Source organism: Nannospalax galili, unplaced genomic scaffold (assembly GCF_000622305.1).
Source record: "Nannospalax galili isolate Female #2095 unplaced genomic scaffold, S.galili_v1.0 scaffold473, whole genome shotgun sequence".
Classification (NCBI taxonomy): Eukaryota; Metazoa; Chordata; class Mammalia; order Rodentia; family Spalacidae; genus Nannospalax; species Nannospalax galili.
In genome coordinates this window covers 139,049-166,048 of record NW_008334092.1, presented here as the reverse complement: position 1 = coordinate 166,048, position 27,000 = coordinate 139,049, and the positions used below count along the sequence as shown (strand labels likewise).

At 43.9% G+C, this 27,000-nt stretch overlaps 1 protein-coding gene across 8 annotated transcripts; it reads right to left on the bottom strand.

Moving 5' to 3' along the window:
* Nucleotides 1-419: 419 nt before the first annotated feature.
* On the bottom strand, nucleotides 420-25,976 carry LOC103730923 (zinc finger and BTB domain-containing protein 8A-like). 8 transcript variants are annotated; one of them, XM_029561685.1, is made up of 6 exons: nucleotides 25,832-25,960; nucleotides 25,475-25,586; nucleotides 8,710-8,802; nucleotides 8,489-8,611; nucleotides 5,035-5,135; nucleotides 420-1,346 (listed from the first exon to the last, which is right to left on the bottom strand). In XM_029561685.1, the coding sequence occupies exon 6, from the start codon at nucleotides 1,343-1,345 to the stop codon at nucleotides 425-427; it is 921 nt and encodes a 306-aa protein (XP_029417545.1). In that variant the 5' UTR covers nucleotide 1,346; nucleotides 5,035-5,135; nucleotides 8,489-8,611; nucleotides 8,710-8,802; nucleotides 25,475-25,586; nucleotides 25,832-25,960; the 3' UTR covers nucleotides 420-424. The 8 variants fall into 8 exon arrangements, with proteins under 8 accessions (XP_029417545.1, XP_029417540.1, XP_029417543.1 ...); XM_029561680.1 differs by lacking the exons at nucleotides 8,489-8,611; nucleotides 8,710-8,802 and adding an exon at nucleotides 24,594-24,674 and having other exon boundaries at nucleotides 25,832-25,976; XM_029561683.1 differs by lacking the exon at nucleotides 25,832-25,960 and having other exon boundaries at nucleotides 25,475-25,825.
* Between the last annotated feature and the right edge of the window lie 1,024 nt (nucleotides 25,977-27,000).

Here is a 27,000-nt window from a genome sequence, read left to right as displayed (position 1 = left end):
GCTCTCTGCTGATCCTCAGCATTGCAAAGAAGGAAAACAAACAAAAGCCTCCACAAAATAGCAAAACGATAGTAGACTTCAAGAAATCATTTACTATATATGCTATTACTTATTAGATATTTTTAGAAAATTGTTTGTTGGGCTGGAGTTGTAGCTCAGTTGGTAAAATGCTTACCTAGCATGTACAAAGCCTTGGGTTAAATCCCCAGCACCACATAAAACTGGGCATGATGGCAGCCCAGCACTTGGGAGGTGGAGATGTGCTCTGTGAGCACCTGCACTCACATAGGTGTACACAACACACACACCCAGCTAAATAAATCTTAAAAAAAAAAATTAAAAGAAAAAAATCCCCGGGCATGGTGGTGCATAGCTTTAGTCCCAGCCCTTGGGAGGCAGAGGCTGGTAAAAAAAATCACTTGGTTCAATTGCCATAGCATCTAAAATTAAGGGCATGTTGAGATAGGACTGATTTATACAGGGCTTTGGAACTGGTGAGGGACTTAGGCTCTTTTGCAGTACCTGGAAAACTCCTGGATGTGACCTCAGATGCTTGACCGTACTGATACCCAACAGGAGCAGAGTCCATTTCAGCACCAGCTTGTGCTTGCTCTTCAGACTGGGAAGCGTGGTTGGCAGAATCAGATGTCTGTGATTCTGGTTTGCTGGACTTAAAATGAGCAACTTCAGACAGTGGGGACAGCCTCAAGTGCTTGGTCTTTTTGATGGAGTCTTTCCTTTGTTCATGCTTGGTCAGAGGTGGCTGAGTATTCCTTTGGCAGGCTGGATGATAATTAGACTTACTCCATGACTTTGCACTAATTACACTTGTCCCTTGGTCAGGGCTGAAGTGAGGCTGAGGGGAACTGCTCTCTTCTTGCCAGCCACCAGCATAAAGAGAGGGACGTTCTATCCTGTTTGAACTGGCGTCCTTATCAGAGAGACTAAAATAGCGATCCTTTTCTTTCTCACTAATGTCCAAGGAAGATTTAATGAACGTCTTGCACACGCTAATAACATCAGTCATCTGAAGGAAGCTTGCAGCGGACATCACTTCTATAACATTCTGTCCACTAAGAGAGAGTTTGCCGGAATAGACAAAGTCCAGGATAATTGTGAACGTGTCAGGAGAGAAGGCCTGAAATGTAGCTGTGGTTGGCTGACTCATCTCCTTCGAATTCTGAGAAAGCAGCATTTTAAAGTAGCCACTGCTAGCAAACAATACATTTCGGTGCGCTTTGAAGACCTTTCCTTCAACTAGAATACTGCAGTCACAAAACACATCTTGCCTGCGCTGCTCGTTGAGTTGCTGCAAGAGGTCAGACAGATGAGAGGAGATCTCCATTCTGTAGGGAAGAGACACATGGGGTTACCAGAGAGGAAGTGACAGACAAGCCCTCCGAGGAGAAGCCCATGACAGTAAGGATCAGAAGCCTCATTTTCCCATGGGACAGTAAGGCTCTGAGCCTTGTTTTCTTATCAAAACCTCCTTTCTTCTTTTTGTTTTTGAGACAAGGTTCCACTCTGTAGCCCTGACTAACCTGGAACTCCCTATGTAGACCAGGCTGGCCTTGAGCTCACAGAGATCCACCTGCCTCTGCCTCCTGAGTGCTGGGATTAAAGATGTGCGCCACCACGCCCAGCAACCTCTTTTCTTCTTAGAGAACATAGTCCCCAAGACACAAGAATATTGTAGCTATCACAGGAACTGGTAGTGCTGACCTATAATCCCAGCAATCCCAGCTACTCAGGAGGTTAAGGCAGGAGAATCACAAGTTCAAGGTCTGCCTCTGCTACAGAGAGAGTTCAAGGTTAGCCTAGAAAACTTGCAAGACCTTGTTTCAAATGAAAAAGTGAAGAAAAAAACTTGGGTTCTAGCTCACATGGTAAATTACTGGCCTAGCATGTGCATCAAGGCTCTCTGCTGATCCTCAGCATTGCAAAGAAGGAAAACAAACAAAAGCCTCCACAAAATAGCAAAACGATAGTAGACTTCAAGAAATCATTTACTATATATGCTATTACTTATTAGATATTTTTAGAAAATTGTTTGTTGGGCTGGAGTTGTAGCTCAGTTGGTAAAATGCTTACCTAGCATGTACAAAGCCTTGGGTTAAATCCCCAGCACCACATAAAACTGGGCATGATGGCAGCCCAGCACTTGGGAGGTGGAGATGTGCTCTGTGAGCACCTGCACTCACATAGGTGTACACAACACACACACCCAGCTAAATAAATCTTAAAAAAAAAAATTAAAAGAAAAAAATACCCGGGCATGGTGGTGCATACCTTTAGTCCCAGCACTTGGGAGGCAGAGGCTGGTGGATCTCTGTGAGTTGAAGGCCAGCCTGGTCTACATAGTGAGTTCTAGGCCAGCTGGGGCTACAGGGAGACCCTGTCTCAAAAAGACCAAAAAAGAAAAGAAAAAAAAGAAACAACATAGTCTGGTTCACATAGTGAGATCTGAGATATCTAGGTCAGCCAAGGCTACATAGTGACACCTTGTTTAAAAAAAAAAAAGAAAAGAAAAAAGATGAGAAGGGGCTGGAGAGATGACTCACCAGTTAAGAGCACTGGCTACTCACGCAGAGGACCCACGTTTGGTTTCCAGCACCCACATGCCAGCTAACAACCATCCATAACCCCAGTTCCAAGGGATCTGATGCCTTCCATGGACATTGCAAGTACCAGTGCACTTATATACATGCAGGCCAAACACTCAAACGTATAAAATAAAAATAAATACATTGAAAAAAAACTTTTTAATTTTAGGAGGGGCTATTTTTTTTTTGAGACAGAGTCTCAAATAGCCCTAACCTAGCCTTGCTATACAGCTGAGGATAACCTTGAACTTATAATCCTACAGGGTCCAGAAGAGGGTGAAGGTTCCCCTGGAGCTGAGTTTAGGCAGGCGTTTGTAAGCTGCCTGATGTGGGTGCTGGGAACTAACTTGGGTCCTCTACAAGAGCAATATGAGCTCGTTTGTTTTTTAATTGCAAGGAAGTCATAGATTGATTTAGGGAGAACTTACACATCTTTGTAATGTTAACTCTTACCATCAGTGAACATGTGTACGTCTCCATTTCCTGAGATCTTCTGTATCGTCAGTGGGTTTTCTTTAGTATTTTCTTTTTATTTTATGAGTATGTTGCCTGCATGTACGTAAGTGCACCTGTGTTGTACGATACCCATGGAGGTCAAAAGAAGGTGTTGGATTCCCCCAGGACTGGAGTTACGAACAGTTGTTAGCTGCCATGTGGGAGCTGGGAATCAAACCCAGGTCCTCTGCAAGAGCAGCCAGTGCCCCCAACAGCTGAGCCATCTCTCCAGCCCTTATTTTATTTCTTTGAGACAGGGTCATTCCAGTAGCCCCAGCTGGCCTGGAACTGGCTATGTAGACCAGGCTGGCCTCAATCTCACAGAGATCCACCTGCCTCTACCTCCTGAGTGCTGGGGTTAAAGGTGTGTGCCACAACGCCTGATTCTGCTTATACATTTATTACATGGTAAATGGGCAGCCACCCCAGCGTACACAGCAGCAAACAAGACCCTGTCTCAAACAAGGTAGAATTCTGATCTCTACACACATGCCCACACTCACATATGTGAACACACACATGCATGAATGTATACACACACATACACATATTAAAAATACTAACAATAGCCAGGCATGGTGGCACATGCCTTTAATCCCAGCACTCCGGAGGCAGAGGCAGGAGGATCTCTGTGAGTTCAAGGCCAGCCTGGTCTACATAGTGAGTTCCAGGACAGCTGGGGCTACAGGGAGACCCTGTCTCAAAAAAGACCAAAAAACCAAACAAAACAAAACAAAAAATGTTACAATAAGCGATCGGAGGGAACTGACTAAGATCAGCATGCTGAATACTTTATATCGTGAGTCTGCAAGCAAGAAACACATTCTATAATATATAAAATGCACAGTTGTAAAATTCTACTTTTAATGTTTTTTTAATTAAAAAATTATTATTTTAATTTTATGTATATGCGTGTATTGCCTGCATGTAGGCAAGTGCACTCCGTGTCGTGCAATGCCTGAGGAGGTAAGAAGAGGCTGTCAGATCCCCTGGGACTGGAGTTATGGACAGTTGTTAGCTGTCATGTGGGTGCTGGGATTTGAACCCAGGTCTTCTGCAAGAACAACCAGTGTTCTTAACTGCTGAGCCATCTCTCCAGCCCCATACTTTTAATGTTTTTAAGTTAAAAGAATTAAATTTTTCTTTTTTTAATTGAATTTTTGTGTATTTCATACATAAAATCATTTTCATATCCCCTTCTCCCATTCCCTTTGGCACCCTCTCATCGCCCCCCCCCACTGGAATTTATACATTCTGTCATTTGTTTTAAGGCCTATTATGTAAAGTTAGTGTCCTGCGATGTCCCTTAGTGCAAGTTCATCCACTGGGGTTTAGTCAGCCTATCTAGAGTCTCTCCCTTCAAGCAGATCAGCTCTTCCTCACCAGCAATAATTAGCTGCCAATGATTCTTCAACTAACATTGGGGCCTGCTGTTCATTTCCACAGTTCTGTGCTTGGTTTTTGTCTGCCTAAGTTTTCATGGGTCTTGTGCATGCTGACACCATTGCTGTAGGTTCGTATGAGAAGGGTCCCAGGAGGCTGTAGGACCATTTCTGTATAGTTGTGCACCTCCCCCCTTCTTTTTTCTTTTTTAAAAAAATTATTTTTATTTTATGTGCATGAGTGTATTGCCTGCATGTATGTAAGTGCACCCGTGTTTACAATGCCCGCAGAGGTCAGAAGAGGGTGTCAGTTGGATCCCCTGGAATTGGAACTATGTGGGTGCTAGGGACTGAACCTGGGTCCTCCTCAAGAACAGCCAGTGCTCTTAACCATGAGCCATCTCTCCAGGCCCCCCCTTTAAGAATTTACTTTTTCAATAATTAAAAATTTTCACACATGGATTGGAGTGGACCTTAGTGGCAGAACACATGCTTTAGCATACTCAAGGCCCTGGGTTCAAGCTCCAGCACCAAAAGAAATTACTTTTTCATACCTGGAAATGTACGAATGCCGCTCTTGAAACCTTGTGACCACAGCTGAATGCAGTGAAAAGGGAAGATGCCAAGGCAGCAAGTCAGGGTCTGGGGGCTTGTCCTGTGGAGAGAATAGATACATGCAGTACATTTCTACAAGAAGGGAGAAGCATCTGCTGAGGGCCATTATTATTGATTCAAATAAACTCTGTGGAAGCATCTATAGGACATCAATGTTCAGCATGGAAAAGCAAATAATTTGGCACAGATTATTAGTTTTTCAAAAAGTTCTCAATGTGCTGTAACCCTTTCTAAAGAAATTAACTTCTGCTGGGCATAGTGGCGCACGCCTTTAATCCCAGCACTTGGGAGGCAGAGGTAGGTGGATCTCTGTGAGTTCAAGGCCAGCCTGGTCTCCATAGTGAATCCAGGACAGCTGGGGCTACAGGGAGACCCTGTCTCAAAAAGACCAAAAAAAAAAAAAAAAAAAAAAAAGAAAGAAATTAACTTCTTCTGGGTGTGGAGGTGAACCTCTGTAATCCAAGAATTTTGGAGGCAGAGGCAGAAGTGTTACAGTAGCAAAGAAGGTCCCCTTAAGAGAAAACTGGTCAAGAAAATAAAAACCAAGGGCTGGAGAGATGGCTCAACGGTTAAGAGCATTGCTGCTCTTGAGAAGCACCTGGGTTCAGTTCCTAGAACACACATCATGGTTAACAACTGTCTGAAGCTCCAGTTCCAGAGGATGACGCCCTCTTCTGCCTTCCATAGGTACTACATGCAAATGGTACTCTTAGATCTATACAGGAAAAACACTAATACACATAGCATTTAAAAAGTAAATAAATACATAAATAAATAGTAAAATTTAAAAACGAAAACAGAATAAAAATCTCTGGCCTGGATGAAGACCCAGCATTCCAGTTCAGTCGAGTCAATCACCTGGTCACAGGACCTCCTCTAGGAAGATAGGCAGTTCACCTTGAATCATGCTAGAGAGACAGTGGAATAGTAGTGTGGTAATGACATGAACTTCTCCTGCCCCTATCCCTAAAAGGCAGCAGCCACATAGCCTCCTAAGTCTGTATGTTTTTAGAACATGTAACCTCTCCTTTCTTTTTTTAAAAATATTTTTTATTATTTTTATTTAATGTGTATGAGTGTATTGCCTGCATGTAGGTAGGTGCACCCATATCCCACAATGCCCACAGAAGTCAGAAGAGGACATCAGATCCCCTGGAACTGAAGTTACTGATGCTTGTTAGCTGCCATGTGGGTGCTTAAAATGTTCTTAAGCTTCTGTTTGAGCCCATTCTTAAATTCTTTGTAATAAGACTAAGATGGGATCTCATTTTCTCCTGTATCAGAAGGATCACTGAGTTTGACCATCCTGGGCTACATAGGGAGTTCCAGGTCAGTTTAGGCTATACAATGAGATCCTTTCTTAAGAAAAATAAGTTTTTTTTTTTGGTCTATTTGAGGCAGGGTCTCCCTGTAGCCCCAACTGGCCTGGAACTCACAGAGATTCACCCGCTTCCACCTCCCGAGGCCTGGGACCAAAGGCATGCACTACCACGCCCAGCAAGAAAAACTTTAAAAAAATTTTTTTATTTTATGTGTATGAATGTATTACCTGCATGTAGGTAAGTGCACCCATGTTGTGAAATGCCCACAAGGACAGAAGAGGCTGTCGGATCCCCTGGAACTGGAGTTAACAGACAGTTGTTAGCTGCCATGTGGGTGCTGGGATTCAAACCCAGGTCTTCTGCAAGAACGACTAGTGTTCTTGACTGCTGAGCCATCTTCCAGCTCCAAGAAAAAACATTTTTAATTAATTTATTTATTTGGGGAAAAGAAAGGAGTTTGAGCAGGGTTTTACTATAAAGCAAGGCTGGTAGGAACTTATTATGTAGCCCAGGCTGGCCTTGAATGTGTATCTTCTTGTCTCTGTCTCTGGCTGTAACTAGGTAGCTGGTTAGATATTAGCAGACTTAGAGGGCATTGAGGATGTTCCTCTCCTCCTTAATCAGAACCTTGTAAAACAGGAACTGAAACTGCAGGACTTTGGTTACTGGTCAAAAGAATGGGATCTGAGTCTATCATTGGCTCAGAGTGGAGACTTGACATTCTGAACCACCCAAAGCTCCTAAGATGACTCTCTAACCCTAGGCATTCTGGCAAAGAACACAGACACCACTCTTCTCCATAAGAGAAAATCCAACAGGGTCTGCCAGTCACCTGGAGGAGAAAACCTGCCCCAAATAAAAAGCTGTCATTTCTTTTTCTGGTCTTTTTAAGGCAGGGTCTCCCTGTAGCCCCAGCTGGCCTGGAACTCACTATGTAGACCAGGTTGGCCTTGAACTCACAGAGATCTGCCTGCCTCAGCCTCCCAAGTCCTGGGATCAAAGGTGTGTGGCACCACACCTGGCCTTACTATCAATTCTTATCCTGAGAGTGGGCTCTAGGGTTATCATCACCCTCCCTCCTCATGAGTGTGTTATCCTCTACTGCACAGTCACTGCCCACTACCTTCCATACTGTGCTTCAAGTGTCTCCCCTGCATCCTTTTGATGGAGGCCAGGGGGTGGGTAGTAGAGTGGAGGCCAGAGTGAGATCCCAGTGACAAGATCTTGATAACTCCATGTAAATGCTTTAAAATTGTATTTATTGACTTGTGTGTGTGAGAGAGATAGAGACAGAGACAGAGAGACAGAGAGACATGTGTGGTACAGCAAGTGTCTGGAGGCAGAGGACAGCTCTCAGGAGTTGGTTCTTTCCTGCAACCTTGACATGGGTTCTGGGGATGGAACTCAGGTCCGCATGGTCACACTTTACCAGCTAAGCTATCTCACTAACTAAATGAGCTTTGCTTTATTTTGTATGAGACAGAGTCTGACACCGTACCCCAAGGTGACATCTAACTTTCAGTAAACCTCCTGCTTCAGCCTCCCAAGTGTTTAGGACTATAGATTTGTAACAGTTTATTGCTTAAAAATTCAACTTGAAGAGCTGGAGAGATAGCTCAGCAGTTAACCACATTGGCTGTTCTTCCAGAGGACCCAGATTTCGTTCCCAGCACCTACATGGTGGTTAACAACCATCCTTAACTCTAGTTCAGAGGGATCTGATGCCCTCTTATGACATGATACAGGTACACTTACATGCATGCAGGTGATACACTCATACACATAAGATAAAAATAATAAACAGAAATTTTTCTTTTTTTTGGTCTTTTTGGGACAGGGTCTCTGTAGCCCCAGCTGGCCTGGAACTTGCTCACAAAGACCCACCTGCCTCTGCTTCCTAAGTGCTAGGATTAAAGGTGTGTGCCACCATGCCAGGCTAAATAGAATATTTTAAAAAATTCAACTTGAAAAGCTCAATATACCCTAACAGTCAATATTTAAGAGAGAGGATGGGCAAAAATAACCCAACGAAACGATCTTACCCCACATGCAGAAAACCCACGGCAGATACCTAGATCTTTAACTCTTCAGTTTGCCAGACTGAGTCGGATTGCATCGTATCTTGCAACTGCAGCTGTATAACTTTTGTCACTAAAAAAGTCAGTTTTGGGTTGGGGGATGGCCATGGAAGATCCTGTTTCAAAAAATAAAAATAGGGCTGGAGAGAGAGCGCAGTGGTTAAGAACACTGACTGTTCTTGCAGAAGACCCAGGTTTGAAACCCAGCACCTACATGGCAGCTAACAACTGTCTGTGACTCCAGTTCCAGGGGATCCGACAGCCTCTTCTGTCCTCCATGGACATTGCAGGACACAGGTTCATTTACCTACATGCAGGCAATACATGCATACACGTAAAATAAAAATAATATATTAAAAAAAATAAAAATAAGAACTACAACAAAAAATGGTTTCTGCTGGGTGTGGTGGCGCATGCCTTTAATCCCAGTACTCAGGAGGCAGAGGCAGGTGGATCTTTGTGAGTTTAAGGCCAGCCTGGTCTACATAGTGAGTTCCAGGCCAGCTAGGGCTACAGAGAGATCCTGTCTCAACAAGACCAAAAAAAAAAAAAAAAAAAAAAAAAAAAAAGGTTTCGGGGGTTGGAGAGATGGTTCAGTGGTTAAGAGCACTGACTGCTCTTTCAGAGGACACGGGTTTGATTTTCAGCACCCACATGGAGGCTAACAACTGTCCTAACTCCAGTTCCAGGGATTCTGACACCCTCTTCTAACCTCTGGGGCACTGCACAACATGGGTGCACTTACACACATGCAGACAATACACTCATATATGTAAAATAAAAACAATAAATAAAACACTAAAAAATGTTTTCAATTTCTACTATATTCCAAACCTTCCCATAAAAAGAAAAAAATAACTTGATCAACTAATATTTTCATTGACCATCATGGTTTGTTTATGTAGAGAGAAATAAGGCTGTTATTTCTGTAATAGAAAAATAAGTCTCATGTTTGCTAATTATTTCCAGATATCCTCTCCCAGCCCCCTCTAAAACAAAAAATAACTCACCACTTTTTGAGACAAGGTCTTCCTATGTAGGAAACAAATAAAAAAACATTTTTTAATTTTATTATTTTTAGATTTTATGTATATGAGTGTATTGCCTGCATGTGTGTAAGTGCACCTGTGTTGTGCAGTGCTCCAGAGGTCAGAAGAGGGTGTTGGATCCCCCAGAACTGGAATTAGGAAGGTTGTTAGCTGCCATGTGGGTGCTGGAAACTGAAGCAGGGTCCTCTTGCAAGAGCAGCCAGTGCTCCTAACCGCTGAGCCATCTCTCTAGCCCAAAACAAACATTTTTTTTTTTTCTTTTTGAGACAGGGTCTCCCTGTAGCCCCAGCTGTTCTGGAACTCACTATGTAGACCAGGCTGGCCTCGAATTCACAAAGATCCACCTGCCTCTGCCTCCTGAGTGCTGGGATTAAAGGCATGCACCACCACGCCTGGCTAACAAAATTTTAAGTTGACAACATAATTGTATATATTTATGGGGAATGAAATTGATATGCTTTATGCATACAATATGGAATAATTAGATCAATATGATTAATTAGCATATCCAGTACCTCAAATATTTATCAATTTTTCAGTGAGAACATTTGAAATATATTTTCTTAGAAATTATTTTTAATATTTTATTTTTATTCTTTTTTTTTGTTTTTGGTCTTTTTGAGACAGGGTCTCCCTGTAGCCCCAGCTGACCTGGAACTCACTATGTAGACCAGGCTGGCCTCGAATTCACAGATATCTGCCTGCCTCTGCCTCCCAAGTGCTAGGATTAAAGGCATGCGCTACCATGCCCAACTATTTTTATTATTCTTATCTTACTTTATGTGTATGAGTGTATTGCCTGCATGCATGTAACTGCACCCATGTCATGCAATGTCTGAAGAGGTCAGAAGAGGGCCTTGGATCTTCTGGAACTGGAATTACAGATGGCTGTTAGCTGCCATGTAGGTGTTGGGAACTGAACCCAGGTCCTCTGCAAGAACAGCCAGTGCTCTTAACCACTGAGCCACCTCTCTAGCCCCTCTTTTGGTAATTTTGATAGGCAAGTGCTCTGTCACTGAGCTACACTCCCAGACTCTCTTACTAACTTTTAAATGTACAAAACACTACTGTTCACTGTGTTGACCACCCTATGCAATAGCTCTCAAAACAAAATAAGAAAAGAAGATCTCATTCGTTTTCCCTGAGGATCTGGGCCCTCTGTCCATGATCTCTCCTTCACCTGCAGCCCCAGCTCCTAGTGGCTCCTCTGCTCATTTCAGACTCCACGTGTAAGGAAGAACATGTACACTTGTCTTTTTGTGCTGCCTTATTTCACTTAGCAGTATGTTCTTCAGTTCCACCCACACTGTACCATCCATATCACAATGGCAGAATTTCCTTTTTATTTATTATTATTATTATTATTATTATTAATTTTGGTCTTTTTGAGACAGGGTCTCCCTGTAGTCCCAGCTGGCCTGGAACTCACCATGTAGACCGGGTTGGCCTCGAACTCACAGAGATCCATCTGCCTCTGCCTCCCAAGTGCTGGGATTAAAGGCATGTGCCACCACGCCCAGCCTTCCTTTTATTTTTTAACTTTTATTTATATAGTGGCTGGGAATTGAACCCAGGGCCTTGAGCATGCCAAGCAAGCACTCTACCTTTGTGCTACATCACCAGCAGAATCTTGTTCTGAATGATGTTCTACCATGTATATCTATTATACTTTATCCATTCATCTGTTGAGAGACACAGGTGAGCACAGGAGTATATGGGGGAGGGGGCAGTTTTCCACCAGAGAAAGTATAACTGCTCAAATATATTTTATATAATAAAAAGAGGTGCTAATTACTCACTCATGGGAAAGCCTGAATTGTGGCAATTCAAACTGTTTGAAATGCTGCTGTCATAGAGATTTGCAAAAACAATCTCTAAGCAGCAACCAATAGAGAAAATAAGATGATCTGAGTGTTCCATAAAATGCAATGGGATTACCTTCTTATGACTAAAGAAAAAGGTTGGGAGGATCAGATGTTCAAGATGATCCCCAGCTACGTAGTAAGTTCAAGGTCAGTGTGAGCTACATGAGCCCTTGTCTAAGAACAGCCAGCATGGTGGCACAGGCCTTTAGTCCCAACAGAGAGACCCAGTCTCAAAAAGACTGAAAAAAAAAAAGAGTTTAATATCTATAATAGCCTGAAGAATATTATGCAATCCAAGACTCCCATTAAGGTCAATGATCTTTAAAAAAAGGTGGTTGGAAAAGGTAATTACATATTTTAGGAACCATGAATTTTGAAGGTCTTTGGAACAGAAAGAAAAGGCATGTAGACTTAAGGTTTAGGTAACAAGAATAATTTGAATAAAATTTTGGTCTAGAAGACCAACTTCTTAAATTATTTTTATTTTATGTGTATGAGTGTATTACCTGCATGTATGTAAGTACACCCATGTCTCACAATGCCTGCCCATGGAGGTCAGAAGAGGATGCCAGATCCCCAAACCGGAGTCACAGATGGTTGTTAGCTGCCATGTGGGTGTGGGGATTCAAACCCAGGTCCTCTGTTCTTAACCACTAAGCGATCTCTTCAGTCCCTAGAAGACCTTCTTTTAATATTACATACATTAATCTAGACCTTAGTGTGTCCCATCTTAGTCATCAAAACAAATCTTGTTAGTCTTCTTAGTAAAAATCCCTAGCTTGTAAACTTGAACTAACTAGAATGGTAACTGTATTCCTTGGTAGATGAACATCTGGGTAGATTTAAAATCAAGTACAAAAATGTTTGAAGGCCATGGTTTAGAATTTAGTGTCTCTGTCAAAAGTTCATGCTGAAACTTAATTCCCAGGGCAATTGTTTTTAAGAGGAGCTTTTAGGAGGTAATTAGGCCAGGAGAGCTGCCATAGATGGGATTAGCATCCTTACAAAGGGCCTTGAGGGGTTACCTCTTTATCCCTTCTATCCCTTTTACTAATGAGGACACAGATTTCATTTCTGTCCTTTGGTGAATGAAGCAACAAGGTGTCATGACAGAAGAAGACAGCAGTCTCCGTCTGGCACTGTCAACACCTGGATCTTGGACTGTCCTAGTTTGCTTTAACTGCTGTGACAAAACACTCTGACCAATACCAACTTGGGGAGGAAAGGGTTTATTTGGCTTACATCTCCTAGGTCATAGTTCATCACTAAAGGAGCCCAGAACCCAGGGCAGGAACCTGGAGCACACATCATGGAGAACAGCTGTTTACTGTCTTGCTCTCCTGGCCAGTGCTCGGCCTACTTTCTTACACATCACAGGACAAGCTGCCCAAGGGTAGCACCGCCCACAGTGGGCTGGGCCCTCCCACATCACTAAACAATCAAGAAAATGTCCCACAGACATGGCCACAGGCCAGTCTGATAGAGGAAATTCCCCAGTTGAGGCTCCCTCTACTCAGGTGGGTAAAGTTGACACTGAAGCTATCCAGCACATGGACGTCCCAACATCTACAACTGTGAGAAATAAACATCTGTTCTTTGTGTATTCCCCATTCTTGGGTATTTTGTTTTAGCAGCATAAATGAACTGCAGGGTCTAAGAAGGGAAAGATTTAGAATTAAGTATAAGAACATTTAAGAGACTCAAAACCATAGTTGGCAAAGCCTTGCTGAGAAGAGGCATTTGAGCAATGTCCAAAGGAGAATCATGCATGTTTGAGAGAAGAGTATTTCAGGAAAAGAGAATAGCAAGTGCAAAGACCGTAAGGTAGAACAGGTGAAGGTCCAAAGGTTTTGGATGGGGAAAGCAGGGCATGGTGGTCCACACAGTACTCTCTGTAAGTTCCAGGCCAGCCTGGTCTACAGTGTTTCAGGCTAGCTGGGGCTACAGGGAGACCTGTCGCAAAAAGACAAAACAAAACAAAACAAAAAACAAAACAACAAAAAAAGATGTTTAAAAAAAAAACTGACATAAAATATTATATTTGGAAGACATTGCTGTATTTTGAGCAGGTAAGTAAAAAAATATGGAGACATCAAAAAACTTTCTGTTAGGGTTTGGATATACAGCAACACCCTCCCCAACAGGGTCTCATAGTTTTGCAAGCCCTCTGGCTGTTCTCTCCTGATAAGCCCTGGGCTCTCTTCCCCGCCTAACTTGTTTTTTTTTTTTTTAATATTTTTCCCACCTTCCACATTCCCCAAAGCCCCTATAAACCCCCCAGCCAACAGCCTGTAAACTGACAGCTCCTCTGTCCCAAAAGGGGAACTGTCCGTGCATTTTCCCTGCCAATAAACTCTATCCCACCAGAGTTCATGTCTGTGTCCTGGTGCTTTCTCCAGATTTGGACCCCGATTTTACCTATCATATGGTGCTGAAACCCGGCCAAGACCCCTGGGACCCAGTCTTTTGAGAATTGCATGTAAAGAACTCCAACCAGACCTGGCTGACATTACTGGCCCCTGCAAACACCACTGATTCAGCTTTGAGGTACACTCCAAGCCTTCCTTTCCCTTTCTTTCTCTCTCTCTCTCTCCTCTCTCTTACTGCCTTTCACTCGGGGGGCATACTCTGCCTTGCTTTCACTTCCACTTTCACTTTCTCATACTCCACCATTCCGAGCCCCTCTCTTTCTCTCGCTCCCACCCTCCTCGGGCTCCTCTTCCCTCAGCTTCCACTAAATTTCAGAATCTCTCTCTCTGTCTCTCTCCCTCCTTTTCCTCGTCTCTTCCATCCCCCTTCTTTCTGACTCTCCACGTCTCTCCTCCCATCCCAGTCTCACTCTACTGGCTGATCATGCCACACACCCATCGCAGGGCTCGCCTCAAAAATCACACCAGTGTGTCAGAAAGTCCTTTCCTTTCTCTGGTTATGGGATGCTATTTCCAGGGATGGGGACATGCACCCCTTCTGTCCAGGACAGGAACTCGTCTTTTCCCTCCTTGGTGATCTGCTTGCAGGACGCTGCCTCTGGGGACCTGGAAAAAAAGCTCATACTCAGGCCTGTCCTGGGAAAGGATGCTTTCCTTGGTGACTGGTTCTGCATGTTCTCATTTTTGTATGACCTATGCCAAATCTTCCTCCTGCTCCTTCCTGCCCTTCTCTTCCTCATACCCTGTGCTTTCCTGCCCAGACTCTTGACTGCCATCCCTGCCTCTGCTCCCCTTGGAGAGAGGATCCTCACTGTCTCCTCCTACTTGCTAGGTTCCTTCTCTATCTCCTCTTCACACTGTACACAATCTGTCGCTATGGGAACCGCTCAGTCCAAGTCTGAGGGTCTCACACCTCTTGCTTGTCTTCTTAAATCCTTAAAACAACTAGGACTTTCAGATACAATCAGACCAAAGCACTTAAAGTTCCTCTGCACCACTGCCTGGCCCCATTACAAGTTAGAAAATGACTCTGTTTGGCTGGACACTGCAACATTAGAATTCAATATTTTGAGAGATTTAGATAATTTCTGCCACCGTAATGGCAAAAGAGTCTGAGCTCCCTTCTGTCCAAGCCTTTTTTGATGATCTCTGTGCTAATCCCTCCCTCTGTGTATCACGTTCCTCCCATCAAGTTTTCCTCACCAAGACTGTGTCACAGGACCCCAACCCACTGGTTCCTACCCCCTCAGCAGCCTCTGCTCCCCCTCCCTACTTCTCTACCTCGGCCTTTGTTCTTCTCTTTTTCTCTAAAGCTTCCTTCTTCCAGCTGTGTGGCTGGGAGTCAGCTATGTGTCTGATCTCCCACACAGGCTCTAAACCTGCATGGCTCCATGGCTTTCTTTCCTTCCCACTACTCACCTCCTCAAGGTGGCTGCCAAGACTACCAGTTTGCCTACCCTGAGGATTTTTCTTTAAGATTCTAATAAAACTGTAAAAGTTTCTGTTTGGGCCCATTCTTAAATTCACCCTCTGGGGGACCCTCTTTCTCCCTGTTTCATATTAGCATCCCAGATGGGACCCCAAAATTCTGATAACTTCTTTATTTGGTGGTCATGCAGAGATTCTCAAGTGCACACTGAATTTGGTTCTTAAGGGAGCAGGTGAACTTCCTTATCCATTTTGCTATCTTGCCTTGGGGCATTAGGGCTTAGGCTGAAGCAGCTGAATTTAAGGCAGCTTACCCCATGGACAAACGGAAAAGAGATTTTTTTTTTGGTCTTTTTGAGACAGGGTCTCCCTGTAGCCCTAGCTGTCCTGGAACTCACTATGTAGACCAGGCTGGCCTTGAACTCACAGAGATCTGCCTGCTTCTGCCTTGGAGTGCTGGGATTACAGGTGCATGCCACCACGCCCGGCTGGAAAAAATATTTTAAAAGCCATTTTTTTTCCCTAAACTTTTTCTCAGGCAGAGGGGCTTGAAAATTTGCTCTTAGGCCCTGTTGGGCACCAAGTAGGCTGTGCTCAGACCAAGTGATCCTGAGGTGACTACTTTTCTTCTCCCCCGCCCCCAGAGCTGAAGACTGAACCCAGGGCCTTGCGCTTGCTAGGCAAGTGCTCTACCACTGAGCTAAATCCCCTAGAGGTACCTACTTTTCTAACTAGATCTAAGCATTTTAAATTTCAGTGTACATGGAAAGTCACAGGCTGTGCTTGGGTAAGCAACAATATGCTTTCAGAGCAACAACTCAGTGATTTATGTGCTGGACATGCACCCTGTTCCTTCTGCTGCCTTCATGAATTTCTTTTCCAGCACAGCTTGTATCTAGAAATGAAGAGACACAGAGAACTTTGCTTCACATTCACAGCTAAAATGGTAGTGAGAGACATGGATTCCTTTGATTTGCTTTCCTATTTGGGGTGTGTGTGTGTGTGTGTGTGTGTGTGTACTTTCTCCTTTTATATCAAGTCTAACTTGACTGGGATGCTTTGTAAAAGTAAAAATGGTTGCTGTCTACATTTAACCTGTGAGGCATGTGAATCCCACAGGGCTTGAATCCTGGTGGGGATGGGCTTGTTTTATCATGGGACTGTGCTCACTAACATGGCTATGTGGCCTGGTCACCATCATGACTGCTGACCTCACCAAGAGGAAAACAACTATGTGACCTGGTCTCCACCTTGGTTGATGACATCATCAATGGGGGACAGTCACATGGCTTGGTTGCCATCTTGGACTGTGATATTTTCAAAATGGCAGTGATCTGTGTGATCTTGCCACCATCTTAGTTCAACATACGGCATGATTCAAAATGGCGATACCCAGAAACCTACTGGTACCAGCGATACCTAGGAGTTCCCTGAACTGCAGACATTTAATCATATGTCCTAATTCTCTTGCAACTTATTTTGTTTTGGTTTCTTGATGAGGTCATAGAAAAGCTATGCGTTTTCATATCAGACTAAGGGAGTAATGCCAGATCACCACAATGGGAGTTTGGCTCAATAAAGACAGCAAGGCCTTTTGTTTGGGTGCGAAGTTATGGGAGAAATCTGAAGGAAAAAGGACTCAGAACAGACTGGGCCCCACTCTTGGTTCTTGGTTGTTTTTTGGTTTTGGACTTTTTGAGATAGGGTCTCCCTGTAGCCCCTGCTGGCCTGGAACTCACTACATAGAAAAGGCTGGCCTCGATCTCACAGAGATCTGCCTGCCTCAGCCTCCTGAGTGCTGGGATTAAAGGCGTGCGCCACCATGCCCAGCCTAGTTACTGGTTTTTAAAGATGACTTTTAAGTTTTTACATTGTTTGACACATTTACTGGTTTTTAAAAGGGATGTTTGCATGACATCTTCACATGGTAGTTTTCAAGGAATGATTTTGAATTTTGACATCTTTTATATGGTATATTTACTGATTTCTAAAAGTGATTTTTTTGAATTCTTACTGTTTTGCATAGTATGATTGTAGAAAAAGAAGCACATATTAGATGCTAAAAGATTTTGCAATGTGATGGTAATTAAGAACTCTGAAGCAGGGAAAGCCTAGAGATAGAAATGGAGAACAAGAAGAATCTTCCCCTGCCCACTATGGTTATCCAGGATAGAAGTCTTTGTTTTCCAAAGCTATCACATTCCTGTATAGAAATCTTTGTTTCCTAAGGCTTTTACACTCCTGTGACCTTTGCATTTCTATTACCTTTGCCCCCCTCTGTTATCTTACTTAATTACCACATATATGCTATGTAGCTTTTGCTTGCATTCCTCACTTGAATATAAACTCCCCAAAACTTGAAGAGAGGGTCTGACTCCTTTGATTTGTGGTGTCAGTTCCGCTAGCAAATTAAACTCCCTCACCTGATTTCGGCTGTTGATCTCTGATTATTTCCATTACATTTCTGGAGGCCCCAGCGAGAACAAGTCACCATACCCTCGTTGGTAATAGAGGCTGCCACTCCTGGACCCTACAGCTCCCCTCGGCCTCTGGAACAGAGAAGTGAACACCCCCAAAGAATTTCCTCTGGGGTCTCCTTCCAGGAGGCCAGAGACAACTGCATAGCCCCAGACTGGAGCCTCTCATCAGGTGAAGCAAGATGGAGACCCAGAAATAGATGTCCAGAGCAGGTAATAGGCCCCAGGTTAGACAGGTGGAAGGTAGCACAAGCTGATCCCCTGCAGGAGGCTGCATACAAAGTCTTGATGTGATTCGAAGATGGCACTGGCCTCCGGTCAGGAATGAAAGGGACCACAACTAAACCTTGAGGTGATTCCAAGGTGTTGGCCCCATTTAAAGGAAAACAGAAAAAACAGGAATCAGGCAGCAAACTGGACTGTTTTAGACAGAAAAGGAATTTAGTGGGTTTAAGTAGGGAATGACTGTCTTAAAAACTCTTGAATGATTGTGCGTGAACGTGAGAGTGAAAATAATGGTTCCACGGCTCTGCGAGGCCATGGAATCTAATTGGGCCTCATCCTGTGGTTCCGCTGAGGTCCTAAACAGGCACTCACCTTTGGGTGACCAACCACAGGGATTATACGTGTGGCCCTAAGGTTAAGACCTCTTAAATCACTGAGAAGTGGTCAGCCAGGAAGGCATCTGAATGAGGGAGAGAAACTAACACTCTCCACCCCCTCCTATGCACACATTACATACATCCCAGGCTTATATAAAATTTCAGATGCGCTCCTCCTAGTCCAAGTGTCAGACCCAGACTGTCCTCCAGGTGATGCTGGACAACTTTAAACTAGGCTCTGCAGGAAATTATGGCATTAAGATAAAACCTTCCAAATTAAAAACTTTCGTGAAGTCCAGGGACTTGAAATCAGGACTTGCTGGATAAGAATCCTGAGTCTGGATGGAGGTTACCTGAACCCTAAAACCCAGTCTCATACTTCAGAAGAGGAGGGAGAACTTCCCCATAGCTATGAGATTATGGAGGAAGTGTTCTCTGATCCACCTTTAAAGGATGATTGCCTTACATGCAAAGGACCATCCTAATTAAACTCCTTGATTTTTGTGTTTTGGGTGCACCTAATTTGCGTAGAATTATGTCATGTATGTCTATGTTTCGTGTGTTGAGATCTCAAGTAATTCTGTCATGTGTGTCTATGATCATTGTCTTCATATGTTTCCATCAAAACAAACTGACCACTTCAGTTATTATTTTCATTCATTTATTGTGCATAAGATTATTGGTTTTATTTTGCTTTATTTTGGCATGCCTAATTAAAATACATGTGCAGATTTATAAATAAGGATATTTTGATAGTACATTCAAAGGCCTTATAAATTTGGGCACCCTAAATATCTTTAAATTTATTGGACAATGTCTCTAGGTCTATTAAGTGTTTCACAAAACTTTTAAGTGCTAGTTGTTTATACAAAACAGTATCTGAAGCTGGGTGTGGTGGTGCACACCTTTAATCCCAGTACTCAAGAGGTAGAGGTAGGTGAGTTCAAGGCTAGCCTGGTCTGCATAGTGAGTTCGAGGCCAGCTGGGGCTACAGGGAGACCCTGTCTCAAAGACCAAAAAAACAGTATCTGAGCTGGCTGTTTAAGGACCTTATTTGTTACATACCTTTTGGTTTGGGTTTATTTTCACAGTGTTTGTTTTAAGGTATCTCTTTGGTTTGCTCGCTTTGGGTATTTTGGTTTTGTCATTCTCGGTCTGGTTTGTGTTGCTTTCAGACTTCTAAAGGCCTGAAAATGGTTTGAGAAAATTGAACGGTTGGTTATAGGTTTGATTTAATATATTAACTCATCTTCATTGCTGGAGATGAATTCTGGGACTGGTCTTCCTGTCTCATCCGTTTGGCCTTGTCCTGTTCCCTGTTTCCTGCAGCACGGCTCTGTATGCAGGCAGATGTGGTCCCTGGAAACTCTGCTGGCTCAGATGTGGCTCTGTACTTTTCTCCCTTGGAGTAACTCTTGCCTTTAGCTCTCATGTTTAAGTCTGCATTGAGCTGCCTTTATATTAGCTATTCCTAAAACTCCTACCAGTAATTGAAACCAGGAATCTTAGTTTGGCTTGAATGGAGGTCTCTGATACATGCAAGACCTCTGCTAAGCTCCTGGAGATGGCCACGTGGCAGCGGTGCTTTTGTTTCTCTGGCTAGAGGTCACCTGAGTTAGACGCAGTAGCACATAGCTTCTTCTGGGGTACCTTGTAAGAACTGATCCCCAAGATGGCCTGAGCCAGTCTCTTGCCTCCAGAACAGCCTGAGAAAAAAAGAGACAACTACAATGTGTTCAGAATAACTACTTATAAACATTATTATGCTTATCTTGTAAAAGTTACCATGTGCCTTTATGCATACAGTGAACAACCTCTAGACGTCTCTGAGAACTAGCTCATTACTGTTCCCTACAGTGTGTCTTCTTAGACTCTAGCAGTGATATGATTTTGTGCTTATTTCCTTAAGTGTTCCCCCCACACGCACACCTTTTCCTCATAGGAAACAAAAGACCACCCTGAGCCTGAGCTGTGCTGTCAGATCACCAGCCCTGCAGACTTGGCATGCTGGCTCCTCTGACCCTGTGTGCTATGCTCTTGTGCTCTCACCTCTCATTCTTTCTAAGTTCCTGCATGCTACTATAGGAAAGGGTTAACTGTAGACAGCTGTAATTAAATCATACTCATGAAAACTGTTCTCTTATACTCTATGCTTTTGCTATTGTCAATCTTAAATGGTCTTTAATAATAGATTGATTCTGTATTGCCTTATTAAGACTAAATAATTCTTACCATCCTATTTTTTACCCTCTTATTTCATGGAATTATCTTTAATGACAACTGTTTAAGCATTAGCTTGTTTTAATCATACTGTAACTTCTGGCTATGGTTAGCTTTGAGTGCAAATGAAATGTATAATTCTGTTTTCCATCACTTGTTGAGTCTGAAACCCAGTTAGAAATATTTATAGTATTATGGTTAATACTAAGGGAACCGTTATTAAATAATGATTTACTAGATATCAAATTGACTTGTACGTTCTCATGTAAGCGGAAATTGTTAAACTACAACATGGTTCCTAGTAAGAATATAAATTTTTTAAATGATTACTTCTACTCCATGGTGCAATTTATCTCTGCATTTGGATATGTTTATATAGAAAAAACACTTTCTAAGTCTATGTAAAATATCTCTAAACCTTTAAAAGAGACTTGGTCATTTAAAACCTGCTTCAAGGCTTGAGGTAAAATCTTAATTGCTTGGTCAATTTGTTTATGAATATTATTAAAAGGGTTTATTAAATTCTGAGCAGGGTTATAGTACAGTTTTCCTTAAGTGATTATTCTGGAGGTTGGGTGCCAGCTGATTCCCTTTACCTTGTGTTTACACCCCTTCTTTAATAGACCACTCTGAACTATAAGGTCTACCTGGGAACTTAAAGCATAATGTGTACATGGGTAATATTAACTAATTTTATTAAATAAGATGCTGCTGCACAGTACTCTTCTGAGTCAAAGAAATACCATCTTCATGACTTCAACTGTGCCTGCTTATAAAAGGTTATCATAATGGGGCTTGCTGACAGTTGTTATTCCTTCATTAAAGGAGGGATAACCTCACCTGAGTATCCAGCCATTCTTCCCAGCCAGCTGTATGTAATTCTGCCCTAACTGCAAATGGTCTCCTGAATTTGAAAAGGACTATAGTAGTAAAGATTTATATATATAAAGATTAAAATGACAGGATAGTTCCAGAATAGAAGGGATAATGAAATTCATTTTAAAAAAACTTATTAAAAGTTCTGAATAGGTTTACCGAAATACAGAGTTGTTAATTTTCAGTCCACTCTTGGCTTGTACTGCACAACGGGTTACAGATCTGGATTAAATGGGTACAGACAAGTATTGGGTTACCTATGACTACCGAAAGATGTCTTTTATGTTTCTCTGCGTCATGCAAATGTTACTTTTGGCACTTTCTTTTGCCCATAACAAGAATGATTTGGCTCAAAGAAAAACTAGATCTACTTCCTTGAACCAGATGTATGCAATCTAGAAGAAAACAGTTTCTGTGAAGCTTGGTGTGAATTCTGATTAGTTTATTTCCTGTCCATAGGTATGTGATATAATGCCTCCCTTCCTACTGAAAACTGTAAATCAGAATGTAGAAAACTAAAAGGAGACTGCTTCTGTTTGTAATAGAACAGCTTTCATTTGAGACAGACTTAAGAAATTCTTGTTTTTAAGGTGCCTTTCCTGGGCTGTGCCTAGTTAACCTGTGATGGTAAATCTCCTCCAGTCAATGTTTATTGAGAACATTTGGGTTTTGTTCAAGCTTTAGCTATACATTACCAGTAATTAAAGGTACCAGGCTGGTGCAACTGACCTTCTTGGATGATTAATAACCATACTTAAAGGCCCATACTAATCTGGACAAAGGGGCTTAAGGTAGTTTTGTTCCTTGCCCTAGAAGGTAACAGTGTCCCAGGGGATTATGGGAATCTCTTAATATGTCCTGTAACTGTGATGAGTCACCTGTCCTCTTGTTCAGGGAGGTCATGGAGACCCCACCAGAGGGACTCAAACCAGGGTCCAGTCTGCAAAGAGGAGGGTCAAGCGAAGCCCAGGTCGAGCAGGACCTCTTGACCTATCTTCACGTAGATGGAACTGGTAAAAGAAAAGCCTAAGGAGCCAGGGGCTCCCCCCAAGCCCATGTGACCCCTGAGGACCAGATCCTAAACCAACCTTAAAGTAAAAGTAAATTGGTTTATTTGAGCCAAAATCATGGTTTTAAACACCCAAAAGGAAAGTATAACCAAAAATTAATCAGTATATTTCTTTGAGTCCAAAGGATTGCATTTCCCAGACATCAGACTTAAGTCCAGGTAAAATATTATTTAGACAATTATTTCTCAGCAGTGATTTTGTTCTTAACAAGAAAAAGCTGCTCAGGTATAAGACTTCAAATCTTGGTCTCTGATACTGTAGTGCCCACCTGCAGCTACTACTGTTCTAAAATGATAGCTAAATTTATTTTCTCTCCCTCTCTAGCCACTCCAACAGCTACGAGTGCCTGAAAACAAATCCTGAGTTCATCATTCTTGAGTCCAGCCTTGGTGGTCAAAGGAAAAATGAGGAGGAACCCAATAGATGGGTGCCTTTAGAAGCCCTCATCAAAAAATTCCAATGAACTTTAATTTGGACATTTGAAATTTGCCCTGTTCTGACTTCTTCTGGTTCCCTGTCTAGAACTTGTAATACTAACTACTCTTGCCTTTACTTTTCCTTCACTTCCCCTAGGCACCAGTCAAGGACCTTCTTTTCTCCCTATACTTAAGAGTAATGCAATCTGGGAGTCTTTTAGATAGCCCCACTGAAGGGTGTCCCTGTTCAGCATGGAAGAAGCCAGTGTGGTCAGTGTCCCTATTCCCTATCGGCAATTTGGGTAACCTCTTCAGAGAGTGGCGTGATTAAAAATAGGAGGTAGAAATTGGCTAGGCAGTTAGGGTTAAAAACCCCAAAGAAAAGTAGCCAGTTTCTTTCTTGGCTAAAAGTCAAATTGTCCTTGGGCCTTTTAGCAATGTACTCTGTTCCAAAGGCCAAAAATGTTAAAAGTATTTGGGAGCTCTTATCCCTAAAAGATTTTATCTTTCACTTAAAACTTCACAATATCAACAATCACCCTAATATAGGATAGCTTCACTGGATTGTTACCATGGCTTCTACCCTTGCTGGGGCCTCTCCTTTCTATTGCTTTGATACTAACCATTGCTCCTTGCCTCTTCAGATATTTTCAGGGCCGATTCAACAACTAACTCATACTAATTTTAATCAGCAGTCACCTTCCTTCCCTCCACATGTTGACCATCAAGGACGGTCCCTGTTCGGATGCCTGAGGTGGAAACCCCTGCTGTCTGACTGATCCCTAATCCAGCCTCCCCCAGTCACCCATGCTCAGCAGGAAGTACCAAGACATCTTCGGTGCCCCCTATCCTATAGCACAAAAGTTGGAATGTTAGGGTTCTGATATACAGGTACACCCTCCCCAAAGTGACAGGGCCTCAGTTTTGCAAGCCCTCTGGCTGTTCTCTCCTGAAAAACCCTGGGCTCTCTTCACGGCCCTTTTGTAAAAAAATATATCCCCCCTACGCCCCTACCCTCCCAACCCCCGCCTTCCGCATTCCCCAACCCCCCTATAAAACCCCCCAGCCAACAGCATGTAAACTGACAGCCCCTCTATCCCAAAAGGGGAACTGTTTCTTGGGTTTTCCCCTGCCAATAAACAATCCAGCCAGAGTTCTTGTGGCTGTGTCCTGGTGCTTTCTCCGGATTTGGACCCCGATTTTACCTATCACTTACATCAGCCCCTTGACTATTAACATAAAAGTATGCCATTGAACAAGCTAGGACAATTAGAAATTCACTGGGTGCATGCCTATAATTCCAGAATTCCGAAGACGGAACAGAATTTCAAATAGGAATGAAAATATGGCTTTGTGGTAGAGTGCCTGCCTAGCACGATGGGAGGTCCTGGGTTCAATCCCCAGTACCACCAATAAACATAAATAAGAGTTAAATGATAAAGATCAATGGAGATTTTTGTAGCTCCAGAGACTGCACCTGGGGTTGTCAGGACAGGAGGCCTGGGGAAGTTGTCACTTTTCAGCTTAGGACTGAAATTACATGCCCCGCATGTTTGCTTTACCAAGAGGATTGACAGTTTGAACAGGTTGTGGTTATAATTCACATTATAATCACATAAGTGAAATTAAGCGAAATATTCCATAAAAGTTAAACCACTCCACTTACTAAACTTCTGCAAATCTGGTTTATAGTTGTTACTGGCATGTGTATGGTCAGATGCTCAATAAGTGTGAATCCAATTCCATGCTGGAAAGAATATGGCAAACAGGTCAAGGATAAACACGTGTATCAGACAGCGAAGGGACCAGACAGCATAGTCACAGAAGAGGCAGACGGCCAAGCCCCGGACCACTCGGTCTCCAGGTCTGGAGACGGCTGGAACTCCACGCTTGCGAGGCATGATCGTCGGCCCTGGGTTCTAAGCAGCGGGACAGCAGCCAAGGGATGGAACACCAGCCGCGTTGCCGCCCTGCGAACCGCGCCCCGCCCGCCGCGAGACGCCCGGGCCCAGAGCCCGGGGCCGGCGTCGGGGCCCCCAACCCGCCCCTCCCCTCCCCTCCCGCGGCGGCCGCGCCCGACGGCTCCAGACACGCCCGGCTCCGGCCCACCGCCTCCCCGCCGCGGCCACCAGGAGGCTCCGGCGCCTTCCCGCCTTTCCCGGGCCGAGGCGGGCTGCGGGGCGGGCAGCGACGGCAAGACCATTGTCCCGCGGCCATCCTCGGGCGCGCGGGAGCCGCTACCCGCGGCGGGAGGGTCGGGCCGTCCCAGACGCATCCCCCGGACCGTCCGCGCCTCCCCGGTGACTGTCGCCAACCCGCCTCTGCGCCCCGGGCTGCAAATGGCGCCCGCCGCCCCTGCGCCTCCCGCCGCGCCCGGACTGGGCTGTGTGCTGCGAAGCCCCGGGCAGCATCTCTAGCCCGCGTTCCTCCTGCATCCCACCGCATCCCGGCCCCCGCGCTGGGGGTCGTCGCCCTCCACCAGGCTCCCTCCCCGCCGCAGCCCCGACGCCCCGCCGCCCTCCGCCCGCCCGGCGCGCAGCCACTTACCGCGGGCCGCGGCGCCCCGGCAGCTTGCGCAGGCTGGGCGACGGTTCCCGGTTCCCGGTAGGGGAAGGACCCCCTTCCGAAGCCTAAGCCTTGCGCCCTAAAACAAGTAGCCCTAACGTGAGAGAAACAAAAGGTATTTGCTGACGTGGGCGTAGGGCAGAAACGCCCGAGGGCTGGGGATACAATTAAAGGGGCAACGCACTGATTTCAGGCACCAACCAGCAGCTTTGCCCACTCCCCCTGCCCGCGTCCACACCCGGCAGCACCCTCCCGGTCACTGGGGCGCCCAGATTCCCCAGCAGAGGCTGCGGCTAATTATTTAAGTCAAGAGCTTAAATCTTAAAAATTGTACTTTACGTTGGGAAAGGCGCCTCCGGAGGGCAGAAGGGCTGGATTTCTAGGATGTGGGGATATTGCAAACAGGGAGGGACTTAGGCGTGCCCACAATTACTGTATAAGTACATGTGACTTTATTGCACTTAAGTTCAGGAACGTCAAATGTAAGAGATTTCCACAGAATTTCTCCCCTTTTTCAAGCACGTACTTTTACTCAGGGATAACCTTTTAGAAACCTCTATAGGTCCTAAACATCCCATTTCAAGAGGAAAGCCCAGAGAGGCTTGTATAAGAGAAAATAATTCTTACATAATATAAAATTATTAAAAACAGAAGCTTTTGTGTTTTCAGATACAAAAATTTATTGTGCGTCAAGCTTCTCTTCTGACATGTCAAATACAGAATACAAAATCAGTTCTACATTTGCTAAAATAGTAATTGCTGAATTTTCACTCTACACAAGCAAACTAGTTTTTTAGTTCCTTATGCTGGTTGTCATACTGCATTATAGTAAAGGGAGAAAGACTCAATTTAAAAGCATACATTCAGTTTTCATGATGTATTATTTTTTGAATGATGTGCATATCTGAAGGGGTATGTGCACAGAACCAGAGGCATTGGATTCTCCAGAGCTGGAGTTACAGGGAGTTGTGAGCTGCCTGATGTGGGTACTGGGAGCTGAACTCTGGTCCTCTGTAAGAGTAGTATGTGTTCTTAACCACTGAGCCATCTCTCCAGTCCCCACATGTAATTTTTAATGGATTCCTTGCCTTAGTCTTTTTAAAATTATTTTAATTTTATGTGTATGAGTGTATTGCCTGCATACACATGTAAATGCACCCATCTTGTGCAGTCCCCAGGGAGGTCAGAAGAGGGTATTCGTTCTCCTGGAACTGGAGAAGGTCATTAGCCACCATGTGGGTGCTGGGAATTGAACCCCGGTCCTTCGAAAGAGCAGTCAATGTTCATAACTGCTGAGCCATCTCTTCAGCTCCCCCTCTCCTTAGTCTTAATCAGTCATGTTGGACAGGGTTTATTACTTTAGGTTCATCAATAATTAGCTATGCATTTGTTTTTTTTGTTTCTTTGGTTTGTTGTTTTTTGTTGTGTTTTTGGTCTTTTTGAGACAGGTTCTGCCTGTAGCCCCAGCTGGCCTGGAACTCACTATGTAGACCAGGCTGGCCTCGAAC

Bases quoted from the DNA above. Each gene is read 5' to 3' on its own strand.
- LOC103730923 (XM_029561680.1), bottom strand. From the start codon at position 24,632: ATGCCAGTAACAACTATAAACCAGATTTGCAGAAGTTTA. The intron at 5,136-24,593 runs GTAAGTGGAGTG...TTCTCTCCACAG, and splicing joins ACCAGATTTGCAGAAGTTTA to GACAAGCCCCCAGACCCTGA. The intron at 1,347-5,034 runs GTATGAAAAAGT...TCTTCCCTACAG, and splicing joins CGGCATTCGTACATTTCCAG to AATGGAGATCTCCTCTCATC.